Source organism: Brassica oleracea, chromosome C2 (assembly GCF_000695525.1).
Source record: "Brassica oleracea var. oleracea cultivar TO1000 chromosome C2, BOL, whole genome shotgun sequence".
NCBI lineage: Eukaryota > Viridiplantae > Streptophyta > Magnoliopsida > Brassicales > Brassicaceae > Brassica > Brassica oleracea.
Window position 1 is genome coordinate 41232493 of NC_027749.1, and position 19136 is coordinate 41251628.

The 19136-nt window shown below is 37.9% G+C and overlaps 3 protein-coding genes across 4 annotated transcripts; 2 read left to right on the forward strand and 1 right to left on the reverse strand.

Annotated features, from left to right (window-relative positions):
- LOC106324252 lies at window positions 1–3546 on the forward strand. Its single transcript, XM_013762252.1, has one exon. It carries the CDS (start codon window positions 1–3, stop codon window positions 3544–3546), a length of 3546 nt encoding a protein of 1181 aa, XP_013617706.1.
- Window positions 3547–9074: 5528 nt separating this feature from the next.
- On the forward strand, window positions 9075–11014 carry LOC106324841 (casein kinase II subunit beta). 2 transcript variants are annotated; one of them, XM_013762831.1, is made up of 5 exons: window positions 9075–9488; window positions 9770–9982; window positions 10060–10169; window positions 10260–10425; window positions 10617–11014. In XM_013762831.1, exons 1-5 carry the CDS (start codon window positions 9278–9280, stop codon window positions 10745–10747), a joined length of 831 nt encoding a protein of 276 aa, XP_013618285.1. In that variant the 5' UTR covers window positions 9075–9277; the 3' UTR covers window positions 10748–11014. The 2 variants fall into 2 exon arrangements, with proteins under 2 accessions (XP_013618285.1, XP_013618286.1); XM_013762832.1 differs by having other exon boundaries at window positions 9076–9488; window positions 10075–10169.
- Window positions 11015–15551: 4537 nt separating this feature from the next.
- Window positions 15552–17912, reverse strand: LOC106324935 (calcineurin B-like protein 9). The gene is made up of 9 exons (XM_013762941.1): window positions 17783–17912; window positions 17334–17551; window positions 16982–17064; window positions 16656–16715; window positions 16467–16575; window positions 16338–16390; window positions 16102–16182; window positions 15902–16014; window positions 15552–15815 (listed from the first exon to the last, which is right to left on the reverse strand). The coding sequence occupies exons 2-9, from the start codon at window positions 17410–17412 to the stop codon at window positions 15752–15754; spliced, it is 642 nt and encodes a 213-aa protein (XP_013618395.1). The 5' UTR covers window positions 17413–17551; window positions 17783–17912; the 3' UTR covers window positions 15552–15751.
- Between the last annotated feature and the right edge of the window lie 1224 nt (window positions 17913–19136).

Sequence of the window (19136 nt, forward strand, 5' to 3'; positions counted from 1 at the left end):
ATGGCACCAAAGCGAACCGAAAACGATCCACAGCTGGATCTTGCTAGTCAGAACGCGAGTAAGATCGCGGCGTTGGAACAAGACATGTCCCGAATGTCGTTGATCGAGCAAGCGATCCTGACGATGCAGCAACAGATGTCGTTACAGTCGAGTAAGCTGGAGATACTCGACCGCATGGAACAGAGGTACAACGAGGAAGAGGAGTACCGTCGTCGGTTGAAAGATACCAGGAAGGGCCCTCTCTCCCCTGTTGTGGGTAGTCCCTCTGTTTCGTTGGGAGGAGGAACCTTCGGAGGTGAGAAAAGCCAGATCGGGACGTCTCAAGCACCGTTGAGTCCGCTGAGGGAGGGAGGACTGCGGTCACGAGCATCTCCTCTGGACAACGCCTTCCAAGGGGAGTACGTAGGAGGTAAGCTCCACCCGTTATCCCGTCGGATGGAGATGCCGACGTTTAACGGTGAGGACGCCGAGGAATGGGTCCTGCGAGTGGAACAATACTTTGAGATTATCGATCTCACGGACGAGGAGAAGGTTCGTGCGGTGCGTCTGTGCTTTGTCGGAGAGGCCCTGCTATGGTATCATTGGGAGCGTGACCGAAACCCATTTCACAACTGGGCGCAGTTACGCCGGCGTTTACTGACCCAGTACTCCGAGATGCATGATACCTCTGCCGGAGAAAGGCTTCTCGCCTTGCATCAGGAAGGATCTGTACGAGCTTACAACCGAGATTTTTTGGCTCTCGCCACGAACTCGCCTGAGATCTCAGAGACCGTGTTGAAGATGACGTATAAAAAAGGGCTGAAGCATCGCATACGCGCCGGTGTCAGGATGTTTGAGCCGGAGACGTTGGAAAAGTTGATGACTACGGCAAAAATGGTGGAGGAGTGGTCGATGGCCGACGACCCACCGGATGACGACAAAGAGCCCGACAAGTCGCCGACGAAGAAAACTAGCGGAGACCACAAACCCTTCTCAAGCCCATCAGGCCCACGAACGAGTACCGGGCCCAACCCCATGAAGAACAAGCCCGCTACTAATACCAATGGGCCTAAAGGGTTCCCAAACACACCTCGCGAGGGAGGCAAGAACAACCATGGCCGACTCAAACCTCCGTTCCGTCGCCTTACACCGGCGGAAATAGAGCAGAGGAGGCGCGATGGGTTGTGCTTCCGGTGCGACGAGAAATTCGGGTACAAACACGTGTGCGCACGAGCGGAGATGCTAGTCGTTATGGTGATGGAGGATGGAACAGAGATTGAAATGGCGGAGGAGCAATGGGGGGATGGAGAAGACGACCCTACTAAAATGCAGGCGGAGGTAGCAGAGCTGTCACTTAACTCGGTGGTGGGTCTGTCTTCTCCTAAGACGATGAAGGTCCGCGGTACGATCCACGGTGAAGCGGTGGTCATCTTGATCGACAACGGTGCCTCGCACAATTTCATTTCGGAAAAGATCGTCACCAAGCTGAACCTCCAGAAGAGAGCCGTCGCGAGCTATGGAGTAATGGTCGCAGGCGGTGCCACTCTCGAAGGACAAGGGGTCATTATTGGATTAGAGTTACGCCTTCCCGGCTACGTGGTGGTGACTGACTTCTTACCACTCGAGTTGGGCATTGCTGACGTGATCCTCGGTGTTCAATGGCTCGACACCTTGGGAGACGTTAACGTTAATTGGAAGCTCCAATGCATGCGATACCACGACGGAGAGGAGGAGATAATTCTACAGGGCGATCCGAGCCTTCATTCTGCTTCTGTCTCCTTGAAGTCGATGTGGAAGACATTGCAGAAAGAAGGTGAAGGCGTTCTGCTAGAGTTTGGCGGGCTACGCGCAAGTGAAGATGTTGTACTTCCCGTAGCCTGGCCAGAGGAGTTGAAAGAGGTGCTAGAGCAGTACACACAAGTGTTTTCTGAACCGCGCGGTCTCCCTCCTTCCAGGGGACGCGAGCATACGATTATCTTGGAAAACGGCGCTAAACCAGTCAGCATAAGACCGTTTCGTTACCCGCATGCTCAGAAGGAGGAGATTGAGCAACAGATTGCTTCTATGTTAGCAGCAGGGATTATTCAAGAAACCTCTAGCCCTTTCTCCAGTCCAGTATTGCTGGTACGCAAGAAAGATGGGAGCTGGCGTTTTTGCGTAGATTACAGGGCATTGAACAAATACACGGTCGCTGACAAATACCCGATCCCGATGATCGATCAGTTACTGGACGAGCTCCATGGTGCAACCATCTTCTCCAAGATAGACCTGCGATCGGGCTACCATCAGATACGGGTGCGAGCTGAAGATGTTCCGAAGACAGCGTTTAGAACTCACGACGGACATTACGAATTCCTCGTAATGCCGTTTGGATTGTCTAACGCACCGGCCACATTTCAGGCCTTGATGAATGACATCTTTCGACCATACTTGCGTAAGTTTGTGCTCGTGTTCTTCGACGACATCCTCATCTACAGTCGAAGCGTGGAGGAACACAAGCAACACCTTGCTATTGTGCTGATGATTTTGGAGGAGCAGGAACTCTTTGCTAATCGAAAGAAGTGCACGTTTGGTAGCAGTAGCGTCGAGTACCTGGGGCACATTATATCTGCAGAGGGGGTAGCAGCAGATATGAATAAGGTGAAGGCAATGATGGATTGGGCCGAACCTCGCAACGTCAAGGCTTTACGAGGATTCTTAGGACTCACGGGTTACTACCAGAAGTTTGTAAGGGGATATGGTGACATTGCTCGACCATTAACGATCCTGCTGAAGAAGGAGGGGTTTGTTTGGAGTGTTGCAGCAGGAGACGCGTTCCAAAAGTTGAAGATAGCAATGTCGACAGTACCGGTCTTGGCTCTCCCTGATTTCAACGAAGTGTTCGTGGTAGAGTCTGAAGCATCAGGAGTGGGCTTGGGAGCTGTCTTAATGCAAGGACAACGACCCATCGCATATTTCAGTCAGGCCCTTACTGAGCGTCAGAAACTGAAGTCGGTCTACGAAAGAGAGCTGATGGCGATAGTATTCGCGTTGATGAAATGGCGCCACTACCTACTTGGAAGACACTTCATTGTCAGGACAGACCAAAAGAGCCTCAAATTCCTTTTGGAGCAGCGTGAAATCAATATGGATTACCAACGCTGGCTCTCGAAGATATTGGGGTTTGATTTCGAGATACACTACAAGCCTGGATTGGAGAACAAAGCCGCGGATGCGTTGTCGCGTAAGGCTATGGTCGCAGAAGTGTTTGCGGTATCCGTACCGGCTGCTATTCAATTGGAGGAGATCAGTAGCGCCGTCGATAAGGATCCTGAGTTGAAGAAGATCATGGCTGAGTTGCAAGCGGATTCTGCTAGTCATGTGGGTTACACTCTAGTCCAAGGGAGGTTACTGCGGAATGGGAAGCTCGTGGTTCCAAAAACATCACCGTTAGTGGGTCTCATACTATCTGAGTTCCATGACAGTAAGATGGGGGGTCACGGTGGCGTTAACAGAACACAGAGAAGAATCAGTGAGTTGTTCTTTTGGGAGGGAATGCTCACAGACATCAGACGCTATGTAGCGTAGTGTCAAGTGTGCCAACGGAACAAGTATTCCACGCTGGCTCCCGGTGGCTTATTACAACCCTTGCCAATTCCGGTGCAAGTGTAGGAGGACATTGCTATGGATTTCGTGGAGGGGCTACCGAAATCAGCGGGTTACAACACAGTAATGGTGGTGATTGACAGACTCACTAAGTATAGTCACTTCATTGGCTTGAAACACCCCTTTACCGCTCCGGACGTCGCAATGGTGTTTACGCAAGAGATCATCAAACTTCACGGGTTCCCGCGCACCATTGTCTCAGATAGAGACAAGGTCTTTACCAGCCTCTTTTGGAAGGAACTATTCAGGCTTTCCGGAACACGGCTCTGTCTAAGCACGGCATATCACCCACAGTCGGATGGACAGACGGAGGTCACCAACAGAGGAATGGAAACCTATCTCCGTTGCTTCGCAGGCGATAAACCGAAAACATGGTCTCAGTATTTGGCATGGGCGGAGTTCAGTTACAACTCTTCTTACCACACAGCGATCGCAATGACACCATTCAAAGCTTTGTATGGTAGAGACCCTCCTACATGGGTGACGTACGAAACAGGCTCGACTGTGAATGCAGAGCTCGAGAAACAACTGCAGGACCGAGATGCTGCTCTGGTACTCCTTCGTGAGCATCTCAACAAAGCTCAGCAGGTGATGAAGTTGAAAGCCGACGAGCATCGTCGGGAAGTGGGGTTCGCAGTTGGTGATATGGTCTTCCTCAAAATAAGACCTTATCGTCAGAAGTCACTCGCACGGCGTGCAAATGAGAAGTTAGCGGCCCGCTTCTATGGTCCTTTTGAAGTTGAAGCGCGGGTAGGACCAGTAGCTTACCGTCTGAAATTACCAGCGGGCTCCAAGATTCACAACACCTTCCATGTTTCTCAGATTAAGAAGGTCGTTGGAGAGATAAAAGAGTTTAACCCACTCCCTACTCATCTCTCGAGTGAGGGGGTGCTGGAAGCAGAACCAGAAGAAGTTTGGGACACAAGGGTCAATCAGGGGACTTGACAGGAGGAAGTGTTAGTCAAATGGAGGGGTTTACCAGCCTTTGATTGTACTTGGGAATGGAAGAGTACCATCCTTAAGCAGTTTCCTTACTTCGACCTTGAGGACAAGGTCAATTTGGAAGGGAAGGGTAATGATACGTATGAGGCCAATCACCCACCGACTCTCTATCAGTACACGAGACGTAAGGCCCAGACGAAGTGAGGAAACGAATGAAGAGTTGTGGCCCAAAGAGTGTTGGTACTTGAAGGGCAAGTTCTAGAAGAATAAAAGGTAGTGAAGAAGTGATGACTCACCGGCAAAGGCACATGGGATGTCGCTATGAGCTGGCTACTATGAGGTCACACATTTGATAGCGTCGTAGTAGTATAAGTACGGAGAGAATATTGTGAGAGAGGGGATCATTTGGATGATCATTGTGTAGTGAGGTGAGAGAATCTCTCATTGGTTTGTCCTATTGTAACCGTTTCTCGAGTAAAACAATATTTCCCCTTTCTCATTCATAGATCATAAAAAGTTCGATTACAAGTTCATAACAGTTCATTCATCACTAGGATCTTAGTTAAAAGGATCAAAACCACATGTCACTTCATTTACCTGTTTTTATGAACACATTTTCATATGTTACTTTCATGCTTTGTGTTATTTTCAGTTAAATTAAATAAATTTACCATTCTATATTACGTCTTACTGGTTTACCTTATTCTTCGCGTCCAAGTTTAACGCATTCCACTCACTATGTTTTAAACTTCTGTAATCTCATAAAACATAAAAAACTTATGAACCAGCATCTTTGTTCTGCATGAAACGTGAACCAAACGGAGTCCCAATATCACTGGTAATATTATTGTGACTAACACCCTCCTGCGGATACGGAACACTATTTATCTTAGTGAGTAAATTGCATGTTGAAGCTTTGAGGTATGGTATATGATTGAAATTTTTTTTAGCTTATCAGATGTAAGGTTAGATAGGTGATCCATTGAGAGCAAGTTTAGTTATAACTCTGCTTAAACAGAATTTGCACACCAAAAGTGTCGCAATTACTTTTCTAAAAACCTTACTGCAGTTTAGTCAAAAAAAAAAAAAAAAAAAGCTTACTGCAGTTTCTGCAACCGAAATCTCAAGTCAAATTGTTTAGCCATAGCTTTATCATTTATTATCTTAACATGCTTATAACGTAACAAAACGGCAGGGGAAAATTAAACGCAATCCTTACCATTAAAGTAAACGTTTTGTCATTAAACAGATGAGTACAGCAGTGCAAAAGAACTACTAATACACTGCTAAAAAACAAAACCGATCCTAATATTTTACATCAAAACAAAACAAGCTCAAGATGCGGAAAAGGAAAACACAAGAGGAAACAATAGCTGAATGTCACAAACGCCACAAAGAAAACACACGCTTTGTACCAGAAACGGCCTCAATGATCATTGGCTCCACTTCCGAAGATCCAAACCTTAAAGGTCAGCTTCCCTTCTGAATCCACAAATAATAAGAAATCATAATACGCCTAACAACTAAAATATCTACAGAAACACAAAAAAAGGCAAGGGATATGCGGAGAGCTATAATCTTGTCAAAAAGGACAATCCCAAAACAACCAAGTGAGTTAGGAGATGCACACCATGGAACAGCTCCCTATCTCCTTTTTTTAAATCCTTCCTTTCTGTCATGAAGAAAATCACATACTCTCTATAACTACAAATAGCATCAACTGAATGTAACTGACCTTCTATAATTTCCGTCTACACAGGATCCAGGACCCGACGTGCTAGGAAGACGCCACAGACGATTAAGCAGTCATCTAATATGATCCTTGAATGCCCATTCTGCCATGCTTTGGTTTGGGAAAAAGAAAAGAAGGGAACCAGGTCCAAACCGGACCCCTTTGTTCAGTATATGCTGTCAACAAGGTCGTGTAAAACTCCCACCAGAACCAGAAGCTCCTCATGTCTTGAAAACACTCCTCCTTACCTCTACCCATTTCCAACACGATATCCGGACATATAACTCCATCCTTGCATTCACTTCAATGGGAGCTCAGATTGATCATTCTGTGATGCACAAAACGGGGCCTTTTACGTTCAGGATCCATGGGCAAAATGCACACAGGATTGGCTCTTTGGTACCTCAAGCAGAACAACCTCCTAAATTCAATCAACTCTACATTGTCGACACCGCCAATGAGGTTCAGAATAGAATTTCAACAGTGAAACGTACAGCCAAAGTTGGTGAGCTAGATCCAAATATTGTGAAAGCGCTGATAGAAACAATGGACACGCACAACTGTCTTACTAAGATTTTCAGAAAAGCTAGAGACATCCATGAAACTGATAGCTGCCAGGAATTTAGCAAAAGACTGAAAGGCAAGTCAAAGCGTGATCGTCAATATGATATGCCTCAAACTGATGAAATTGCTGGTCTGATCGTTGGTGACTTTACAGAGGATATGGACGAGAGAGACATTGTGGTCCAACACAAAGCATCCGGATTGAAACATATAAGTGATATGCACCCACTCTTTATGACCCTGCAATATCCAATACTATACATTCAAATATTTAAGAAACCTACAAAAAAATTTCCACAAGTCGAGTGGACCCATAAAATAAATAGTTAGATAACTACATAATTAAACGAATTTCTAGAAGTAAAACTGTCTCAAAAAAAAATGTCCAATTATCCTTTCTTTTATTTTTCAGAAAAACTTAATTTTCAGAATAATTAAATTTTGGGAAAACAAATTTCCACCGTTCTATTTTTGTCAAAATAATATTTCTGCTACAAACATTATTTATATTAGCACATTTTAAGATATGAACTTATAAATGATAATCTCATGAAACGTTATATCCAATAGCAAAACTATATAGATTAAACATAGTCCTCATAAACAGTAACATTCGAAAAAAAAAAACAAAAAAAAAAACCAAAAACAGTAAATTAATAACAAACCTTCAATTTTAATATTTACCGGCCATAAGTAAATGAACCATAGAAACAAACGTAAAGGGTTAAGGAAAACAAACCACATATTATACATCTATATAAACATATCTACCTCACCAAAAGCTTCCACAGAAAACACCATGAATACATGACCATGAATAACGAACCACTTCTTTCTCATCGACTATCACACCAAACAAGATCTTCAAAAGCACCTTCCACCACGACGGGATGTCAAACTCCATATCATGTAAGAGCTTTGGATTCTCAACTGCTTTCTTCAAGTAAATATCAACAATGTATCCGGCCCCGCGCGTGCGCAGAGACTATGAACCTAGTATATACAGTGGAAGAGTAGAATGGTAAACGGAAATTGAGGCACATGTACATAACAAAAAAAAGAAATAAAGTGTATATCCATAGCAACAATTAGGCTAGAATATTATGCATATTTTTTTTATACTATTACTTGTTTTACCTTTTGAACAATCTTGATTTTTATTTTTTTTGTTTCTTTTTCATTTTCTTTTTTTCTTTGTCTTTTTTTTTCTTTTCCCCCTCCAAATTTTATTGATGTATATCTTTTGGATCAAATATAATTCAACCAAATAATTATATCAGTGCTAGCTTAAAATTTTTTAAACAGATTTTTAAACAATATCGGACAAAAATTATACTATACTATTTATTAAAATAAAATAGTACATTTTTTTTTGTCATCGAAAATAGTACTTTTAATTAAACGTATTTAAAACAATGTGCTACTAATACTTATACTAGTATATTATTCTATTTATTTAAATAGTATAATCTTTTGGAGCTTCATCTTCTTCTACCTCGTTACTTCTCCCTCCACCGCCTCCCTTCTCATCCTTCCTTCTCCCTCCACTTTCTCTTCCTCTCCTCTTCTTCCCATGTTGTTCTTCCTCCTCCTCAAATGCACGCTATTTTTGTATATTTTTTTTATATTTTTCTATACTTATTTACTTAATATACATATTACGATATAATACGTTTATTATGTTAGACGTACCTGACACATACTCCCAAAGAGAATAAAGTCAAAAATGTGCCAAATTGTTCCATCAAATAGTAATTAGTGTAGTATGGTTATATTCTTCATTTTATATTCTGTTATGTATATACAATAAATTTTCCCATTGGTAAATTGATGGTCTGATTCTTTAGAGAAAGTGACGGAATGATAGAAATTGAATATTCTTCTGGTAAAAGATAATTAGATATTCTTGCCGAATTTGTTTTGTTCTTATGTCTTTTAAAAAAAAAAAAAATTGCAAACGCAAAAACATATATGTGGGCCACGGAGAGTATTTTACGAGCGTCGTGTAAAGAACTGGCACGTGGTGAACCAGAAGATAATGGCTCGACTTGAACTCCATGTATCCACTTTCTCTCTGAGTGGCTGCCGATTCACCGCTCCACTTCCTCCCCCTCGTCTCCAGGAATATATAATACTTTATTCCTCTATTTCCTATTTTACCCCTCTTTTAAAGAAGTATTTGTTTTCAAGAATCTAACGGTTAAATTTGATAGAAAAAAAATATTTCTCTGTACCAAACAGAGGACAACTTGCGAAACAGAAAAATACAACAAAGATTCGAGAAAAGAAAGGAAGAAGAAAGAAAAAGCTTTCATTTCAAAACCCTAGAGCTCAATTTTAACCTGGTGAAGTTGAACAATAGCTGCATCTGAAAGTTATATATATAGAGAGAGATTCGTTAGAGATTTTAGAATCATGTATAGAGAGAGAGGCACGGTTGGTTCGAGACCGGAGGTTGCAGATCGCAAACGGATCAACCAAGCTTTTGAACGGCCTTCTTCTACGTCTCATCAAGTTAACGGAAAAGGAAAAGGAACCGTTACGGCGTCGTCGCACTCCTTGAAGCAACCGCATGACCATAGAGATTCGCGTTCTGCTTCTCTCTCCAAGAATAACGTTTCGGACGGTGAGCTTCCCTTTCGTTTTTTTTCTTTCTCGGAGACTTAACTTAGAATAAGATATGTGTCTCCTGATCTGGGAATCAATGAATGTTATTATTTGGTAATCTAATTATGAATTAAGCAAAACGCTTTTATATAACTGATTTAAACAAAACGCCTTTACATAACTGAATCAAACAAAACGCCTTATTGTTTATTGTAGAGATATTGGTTGTTTCACTTGTGTTCATTAGCTGTAACTGATGAAACTGTTTGTGTGCTTGTCCTGTTGCTTTATTGGTGGTAGATGAATCTGACACAGACAGTGAAGAAGAGTCAGATGTCAGTGGTTCAGACACCTCATGGATATCTTGGTTCTGCAATCTTAGGGGGAACGAGTTCTTCGGTGAGGTTGATGATGATTACATCCAAGATGACTTCAACTTGTGTGGACTCAGCAGTGTAGTCCCGTACTACGAGTACGCTCTTGATTTGATTTTGGATGTTGAATCTTCTCATGGTAAGTTAAAATGCTTGGTTCCCTTTAGGTTTATGTTCTCTTGAATGTATGATTTGGGATTGGGTCGGTAACAACAGGAGAGATGTTTACAGAGGAACAGAATGAGTTGATCGAGTCAGCTGCTGAGATGCTTTATGGACTTATTCACGCTCGCTACATTTTGACAACCAAAGGGTTGGCTGCAATGGTAGTATAACAAGAACAAATCTTTTTGTACTCCATTTGCTTATTTTAAACATCTCATAAAAGATTCATGTATTGGTTTTTATCCTTACAGTTAGATAAATACAAAAACTACGACTTTGGAAGGTGTCCTAGAGTTTATTGCTGTGGACAACCTTGTCTTCCTGTTGGTCAATCGGATTTGCCTCGATCAAGCACGGTGAAGATATATTGCCCTAAATGCCAAGACATTTACTACCCCCGATCAAAGTATCAAGGCAGTATCCTTTTTTTTTTTCCCCACACTTTCACTTCTTCAATCCTGATACAAATCTATAAATGCAGGTTCTGAAAACATACCGATATAGATGTCTGATGTTTGATTCTTGTGCATAAGCAATCATCTTTTTTGAGTTTGTGTATGTGCAGCAGTTGTTGATCTTTGTTGGGTTTTCCTTAAAATAATGAATAGACATTGATGGGGCTTACTTTGGGACAACGTTTCCACATCTGTTCTTGATGACTTATGGGAATCTCAAGCCACCAAAGGCAACACAGAACTATGTTCCAAGAGTTTTTGGTTTCAAATTACACAAGCCGTGAGGGGAATTTCAAGACAAAACAGGCAGGGGAGGGGAATGAAGATCATGGCTTTGGGACTGGAAAAGAGAAACAAGGAGCATTTTGTAATCACCAAAGGCGAAGCAGCAGCAAAGTTTCTGTTTTTTCATCACATTAGAAGCAAGCCAAAAAAAAAGAAAAAATCCTTTTGATGTTAAACTGGAACTTGTATTTTTCTACGTTTTGTAATTTGCTTATTTTGTTTCGTTATGTTTCTTCCCATTCAAATGATATCAGAGTTTAATCATATTTTAAATAGGACAAATCTCCAAAATAGCATATTTCTAAGTTTATGTCACAAAAATAGCTCTCAAAAACTAAAATCACCAAAATAGCATTTTATCTTTTGAAAAATTTAATTTTTTTTATTTTTCAAAATTTGAAATCTTATCCCAAAACCCCATTTCCCAACTCTAAACCCTAAACCCTAAATCCTAAACCCTAAATCTTAAACCCCACCTCTTAACTCTAAACCCTAAACCCCACCTCTAAACTCTAAACCCTAAACCCTAAACCCTAAATCATAAACTGTAAACCCTAAATCTTAAACCCCACCCTTTAACTTTAAACTCTAATGTCTAAATTAATTTACCATTTGAGTATAAGTGTATATTTATCTTTTTTGATAAAAGATTAAATGTTATTTTGGTCATTTTTATTCTTATAAGCTATATTTGTGACAAAAAATTTTTTAGATCCTAGTAATTTTCTCTTTTAAATATTGTTCTCTTTTTGCCAGCTTATCAGAAAATTCACATTATTTTCGAGAGGATGTTTGGCAAGTGTAACACAGCTGGAATTGAAAATGAAAATACGTTTATTCTTTCTAGAAATACAATATTTGTGGAATATTTTTTTTTTCAAACTCTTTTCTTGTGGGGTATATTATGATCCAAATGATTATGATCTTTTTTATTTAAGATTAGGGACCAATTTGATTCTGCAATAGTTACTCGAAATAAGGTTACTCTTATCTTCCGATCAAGCAGGAAGACGACAATACAGACGGTCAAATTCTTTAAGCGTGTACTTTGTGAAAAAGGATTGAACATACTAGTAAAAGTAAGGGGAAAGAAGTAGGGTGCATGAGCCTATTTTCCTATAAAAACTATCGTATAGTATTATTTTCCTATAAAAACTATTGTATAGTATTAAATGTCTTCCGAACTATTTATTTGTTTTAGCCAAAAAAAAACTATTTATTTGTTCTATATATCTCTGAAATAAAAATTTCAGACCTGTTTCTTCATAGGAAAAGAACAAATACTTATTTTTTCCTGAAATCAAAGTTCGAAACCTATATGCCCAAAAAATTGGATTACTTTGGTTTACTGTACATAGTAAAACCTGAGACTAAATATATCTGATTGTAAACCAATAGAAGACAAGTTAGCCTATAAACCAAAATCGTTAAATTTCTCCTCTGCACATGTCTCTCAGTAAATTATATTTTATAAACAAGCAAGCAACATAGGGTTACCAATCTCACTTTATCATGCATCCTAAAACCATAGTCCACACGGAGTCATGAGCTTAAGCCCACGATCAAACGTAACATCTATAACAATTTGATGCAGCACACTTGATGCAAATCAGTTGGTATAATGGTATTTGATGCAACATTTATCGGTTATATGCAACATCTAGTTTCAAAACACATCAACAAAATTGAACCTTGACTTAAGTTCTCCCAAACAGATGTACCAGATATACTCTAGAGCTATAAAGATATGTAGTATGACGTCATACAATACAATGTTGATGTAAGTTTGTTTGACTGAAATATCATGAATGACATTTTACAATTCTCGTAAAATTTATTGACATAATATGTGAATTTCATATTAAGTAAATGTCTTTTTTCACATTAACTAAATTTGGATCATGCAGGAAAAATACATATCAAGGAGATAAATTAAATTATTATAAATTATAAATGGCAAAAGCAGTTAAAAACTACAAATTATATATTAAAACAATAAATACTATACCAAAATATCAAAATAAAGATCTGAGATGTTGTAGAATCGACCGAAATGTCTGTAGAATTTTCGATAAGATACTTGTACTCAAGTTTTTTTTTGGAGAACCGGTAGGTTACGTTAATATTAAACTTTTGGTTGAACTTATCACCACAAAACTTTCTACTAGTGGGTGTAGGATCTTTAAAACGGTAATTGGTCATGAAAATTAGTTGATCGTACAACTCAATAAATACTCGTTCTCGGTTAAGAGTCCATTTAAAATTGTCTTCTCTCAATAGATTTACAAAATTTTAATCATTTACCTATATTTTAACTATTTTAAAACATAAAAAAATTATTAACTACTTATCCGTGCTGATATTTATGTAGGAAGATTTATATATTCTTTCTTAGAAAATCTTGTGTTTTATCAGCGATTAGACATCATGCTTATAATTTTAAAATGACAAAATAGTATTAATGTGAGCTATATAATTTGAGCTAATCATCGTACATTATTTATAAAATTAGATAAATATGTTTTAAGCTAAGTGTTTGTAACAAAACTATTTAGTGGCAAAAAAAAAAGAAAAAGAAACTGATCAACACCAACAAATATTAGCGGATGATATCTGCATGCAAATCTCCTGTTTTTTCATAAAAAGACAAAAATATTGAACTGCAGATCTTCCAGCCACTGTTCAGCCACTTTATGGCCATTATATACGCTTGTCTGAAAGAGATAGTCATTAAATCATTATAAAAAGTACTAGGGGAGGTCCGCGCTACGCGCGGAATGTGATGGATCGGTTTTTATAAAAAAAATATGTTTTAGTGTAAATTTTCTTTTATGTTAAGTTAGGTGTGAATATGATTATATTGTTTACGCCAAATTTCAATTATATAACTAAAATGATCGAATTATTGGTGTTGTTGATGTTTTAATCATGAATTGTAAGCTTTTATAATGATTTAAGTTTTATAACTATAAAATACATAAATCAATCGGATTCGATCATTTGTGAGAGTTTATAAAATAGTGCAGAATGAAGTTTTTATTCAGAGGAACTCTCAATCAAAATTATTATAGTTGTTTTCGAGAATGTTAGTAATCGACATTATTAACAATTTTTGTTGTTTTTTTTTTGCTTTTCTTTGTTTCTTTAGTGTGATATTTTTTGGTTATATTTGCTTATATATTATGTAATTAAAATAATGCCTTTGTAAAAAGAATACCGAAAACATATTTTGTGTTTCTATTATGTATGAATATATAAGACTACTGTTTTTGGTTTAAGATATAAATTTTTGTAAACTTTCTTTTTATATTCATTTCGTTGGCGGTATGATTATTTTAATCGATTATTCTTGTCTACACCAGTATATTGAGTGTTATTTGTATGTTTGCATTTTAGTAGTTTTAAAAAAATTAACTTGGACTATGGTTTTTAAACAGAAAATATACCAATCAAAGATATTTTTTTTTTGTTAAAGTTGTTCGGCAAGTATGTTTGATAGAGCATGTATAATGCATGAAACATTTATATGCATTTTTGCATTTGAAGCTCGAGCCGGTTACGTCATCTCAAAGAATGGTCATGAATTGTTTTGATTTGTTTGAAGTAGAAACAAAGGTTGCAGTTGTTTTCCATATCATTGACATGGCAGCTCGTTGGTGGTTTGAGCTTCTGCATGCTATTGTATTATTTGTTATATTACATTAATTTCTGACTTCTGTTCTCTAGATTGAATTTATTGGATATGTATTATGTACTCGATTGTGGTTTTCTCTCTATTTTGTAATTTTTTTCTTTCTAAGTTTGAGTTTCATGACTTGTAAAAAAAAAAAAAAGTTAATTTTATTTCAGTTGGTGTGAATTTCATTATATATGATAAATTAAAATCTTTTTTTTTTAATTTATGTAATTTTATATTATGTTACATAATTTCATTAAATTATTATTTATGATATATTGTATCAAAATTTTAGTTGAATTGATATTAAACTAATGATATGTGGGTTATATAATGTTATTTAAAAAGATTTAGTCTAAAGAATAAGATGAGGAATGTAAAGAAATTAATAAATGTTACAAAACTATGCTTCCATATCATGGTTAGGTTGTTTAGAAAAGTATTTACTTTTGTTTTTCACACGGTTGAGCTTACCTCTTGCTGATTTAGTTATTATTTCAACTTTGACCTCCGTTCCGTTTTGATAGTACATGCAAGGAAGATCATACCATCTGCATGTGTTAAATATGTATTTTTTATGTTTTCAGTATTTGTGGCTCCTTTTCATTTTTGATGGCATATAGTCAAATTTGCACAACTTTGTGTTCTTCAGTTCCTATTCCGTTCTTTTCGTATAAATAAATTGTAGAAACCTGCATGACTTGACCAGGGTGTACACTAACATTAAAAACTTCCTTGTAGAGAGGGTACCATATTATGTTTTTGTTTTGCCAAATTGGGGTTTGTACCATACAATATAACATGTAATTTTAGTTTTTTTAAAAACAGATAACGAATTGAGTTCCTTTCTTCTCCATAAAATATCAGAACCATGTAATGTCAATATAACGATATGTGTCACAAATTTTGTTTTCCAATGGTTATTGGTAGGTGGGATGATCTGGTTTAGTTTCGGTTTATCTCATCTAGTTTTTGTTTGACTCGGTTTTAGTTTATTCTGTTTCGTAGCAAAATTGAGCTGAAATTACTTTTATTGAAAAAAAAAAATAAATGCGTTAAATGTTATTTTAATTTAGATTTCTCCAGTTTTAATAAAAAAAAAACTTATTTCCAAACAAAATTACATAGAAACTATTATCATCTATCAGAAATGAGATTTTGTATTTAACTTTTTCTTAGAACGACAACTTGTATATTAAAAACTGTCATTGAAATTGAACAAATAAAAGAAAAAAAATCAAGAAAGTGGTACTACATAACACTGTTACAATCGGTCGTGTTCTTGGTCCAGGCTACAACTTGGTCTCAATAAACCCAACTTTTTTGGTCACGTCGCAATCTCATCCACCTCCGAGTTAAAGACAAAACTTGGAAACGTGGTCGTTATGTCTCTGCATTTGAAATTTCAAGTCCACAGACTTGAAAAACTGGCACCAAAACTAATAAATTAAATAGGTGCATAGAAAAGTAAACCTACCTCAGATATGGAAGAGTCATGATTTTAAGCAAAGATGGGTTTTTGATTACGAAATCACTCCACTCTGTCTTACAAATCTTTCCATCTCGGTCCACATCTGCGTCCTCAAATGTCTGTTCACGCCAAAAAAAGCATAAGGCTTGAGTTTTATAAAAGACTCTTTGCTTTGGTATAAGTAGAAGTTGTAATAAACAACAAACCTGATCGAGTATCACTTCTATGGTATCATCAGCTAGTTTCATTTCAGATTCGCAGAGAAGGGCAATCAACATTTGCTTCACCTGCCAGAATCACATACACAATTAAAATGCCTGGAAGGCGGCTTCAGTAAATGATGCAAAATCAAGAATTTTCATTCATGATCAGTAGTCGAAACTGAAAGATCTTCTAAACACATAGATTAGATTCCACAACGAAACATCTTAGAAATTTATACCTCTTGGCGTTCAATGAAGCCCGTGCAGTCCATGTCGTATAGCCTAAAGGTAACTGAGATCAAATAGAGACCAACGTGACTAAAAACCATGGCAAGGCTTCATAGGAACAGCGACAGGTAAGGACTTACAGTCTGTTTTCTCCTCTAGAGAGGCATTAGGATGGAAAACATTGAGTGATCTTACAAAGTCTCCAAAGTCGATAACACCTTTTCTTTTAACATCAAACAAATCAAATATCTGCAAACGAGGGTACTAAGATCAGTCTTTAAGATTAACTAGAAAGTTCGAAAGGTCTGAGAAAGCTTAAGAACTTTTACCCTATTGGCAAACAAATTTTCCTTCTTTCTGTTCTTGAACAAAGCAAGTTGAAACTCTTCCTGCATTACAAGTTGGTCGTGAAATAAGTAAAAAAAAAACCACAAGTGGGCCACCAAAACTTCAACTTTCAACTTTCAACTTTCAACTTTCAACTTTCAAAACCAAACCAATAAAAGAAAAAGAATTATAATTCAAGTCAACTATCAACATATATATTACGGATAATAGTGCGTTTAATATTACGTCACTATACTATACATCAAGCTTTCAAGATCCTGCCACGAGGTGCAAACGAATCAATCAACAGCTATCAATAATCAGTTACCTTGTTGATCAAGCCATCGTCAACAACTGAGCTGCTTATGCTCTTGAATAACTCGTACAATGCTTCAACCTCACTCACGCTAACTGTAAAGACAAAAAAAAAAAAAACAATAAGCCAAAGCCGCGAGATTAAACATAATCAAGCAAGTTGCAGATGAAACAGACTATTGAATAAGATATAGCTTTTCAAATTGTTTGGATTACAATAAATGGCCAGTAAAAACATAAAAAAAAATTAGTTAAATAGAAGTCATACAGCGGAAGGCAAATGGATAAAAGAGTTATCTTTAATAAGCTCATGCTTGAGGATATTTAAGCTAAGATAAAGAAACGTGTAGGACAAGTAAACTTACAAGCTGTCTCAGAGGCCAGCTTCACAGGGTTCTCATGTCCCGAGAATTCTCTCCCAGCCGTGGAATGTAAACAGCCCATTTACAGATGACAAGTAAAACGAACAAGAAGAAGCAGAAGAAGCTTATTCGATTAATAGAATCAGCTAATTCAACGAGTTCTGAGACACTAGAGCTTGATTGCTAACGTAACTGCCCATCATCATAATCATCTTTAGAATCTACACAGCACAGAACCCCAAAACATTTGAATTACACAACGAACGCTATAATTGAACAAGTACAAAACCTAGACAAAAGTTTCTCAAGATTCAGATAAAAACGATTCGAAAATTAAATCGAAAATCAAACACTTAATGTAGGCAAGGCTCCAGAATCTCTCTGAACGCAGAGATTGAAATTGGAATAAACGAAAAAAAAATGGAAAAACGAAAATCGGATTCGGTACTTACCACCGAGAGAACGGCTCGATGAGAGAGAGGTGATCTGTGACGACGACTAAGATCTGTGACGATTGCAGATGAATGATCTGACGGCTGAGATTAACTGCATATATATTACTGGGCTTTTTTTTGGTTCTCCAGTGGCCGATTGAGAAGTTGCGAGGGTTTTATAAGATGACCGTCGTACGTGTGGATGCTTGAACGCGTGCGAAACACCACCCTTGTAATTTTTTTCCTTAAACCAAAGAATCAATTGCTCCGGTACTCCTGCCCGGAAAAAAAAAATTCTCACATACTCCTGATCGAAACTGCCCGGAATTTTAAATAGATAAATCTTTAATTAAATCGAAAAATTTATTAAAAGACCACGGAACCAACATAAATTTACATATTTACAACCCAACCAGGACGATTTCGCGGACCATCCAGACACGATCCATAAAATTCGGATCACTTTCTTCATAACTTTTGAAAACTTTGTACGACTTGGTGTAATTGTAAATCTTGGTGTAACTGTACAGCGTATAAAACTGCGACTAATTTAGACTGTTTCAATTACAAAGTTATTTTAAGTTGAACTAAGTCGCACTTTTTGATTTGCAAAGTTCAACTAGTTTTGATTGTATCTTTTTCATTTGCATTGTTCTTTTATGGAGACAGTGTTGTTAATGATATATTTATAAAGATTACTTTATAAAGAAAAACTAGAGACATTATATTATATGAAATGTATTTTACATAAACCTAGTAAAAATAGGTAAAAAAGTACATGCCATAACTCATAAACACACAACTAATCTTCAATTGGCCAGTTGGCAGCGGTCAAGTGAATATCATTGCAGAAGTCCCAAGCTGCACATTGCCAGAAACAACAGTCGCATGTCCACCGTGTTCTAGATCCATCTAAGGAGACTACAAACACCGGTTCTATTACTGCGGAGCACCAACAATCATGTGAGACGTTGGGATCTATTCTTTCCAGTAGAGACATAAACACCTGGGGTTTTTCGTAACCCCAATAGCCTGAGAATACCGAAGTCGTGATCATGTAATTCATCCGATCAACAAATTCACGACTAAAGCTAGGATAGTTGTGAACAAATCCTCTAGCATCAACACTAAACGCTAAGTTCAAGCATTCCATCTACATACTTGGCCCACAACAATCCTCTCTCACCAGCAAGACGGATTTTTTCCCTTCCTTCATCAAGTAAATGGAGGACGAAGAACTCATACATACCTCGGATGTAGATGGCCTCTAGATTACCGGCTTCGTAGCACCTTGTTGCAGGCTGGGATTCGTACTACACGGATGACTTGACTGAGGTTTGGTTTTGGCTAGGCTTGGACAGATCGGACGGAC

Bases quoted from the DNA above. Each gene is read 5' to 3' on its own strand.
- LOC106324252 (XM_013762252.1), top strand. From the start codon at position 1: ATGGCACCAAAGCGAACCGAAAACGATCCACAGCTGGATCTTGCTAGT.
- LOC106324841 (XM_013762831.1), top strand. From the start codon at position 9,278: ATGTATAGAGAGAGAGGCACGGTTGGTTCGAGACCGGAGGTTGCAGAT. The intron at 9,489-9,769 runs GTGAGCTTCCCT...TATTGGTGGTAG, and splicing joins CAAGAATAACGTTTCGGACG to ATGAATCTGACACAGACAGT. The intron at 10,170-10,259 runs GTAGTATAACAA...TTATCCTTACAG, and splicing joins CCAAAGGGTTGGCTGCAATG to TTAGATAAATACAAAAACTA.
- LOC106324935 (XM_013762941.1), bottom strand. From the start codon at position 17,412: ATGGGCTGTTTACATTCCACGGCTGGGAGAGAATTCTCGGGACATGAG. The intron at 17,065-17,333 runs GTAAGTTTACTT...TTGTCTTTACAG, and splicing joins GCTGGCCTCTGAGACAGCTT to TTAGCGTGAGTGAGGTTGAA. The intron at 15,816-15,901 runs GTAGGTTTACTT...TTTCAAATGCAG, and splicing joins ATGACTCTTCCATATCTGAG to AGACATAACGACCACGTTTC.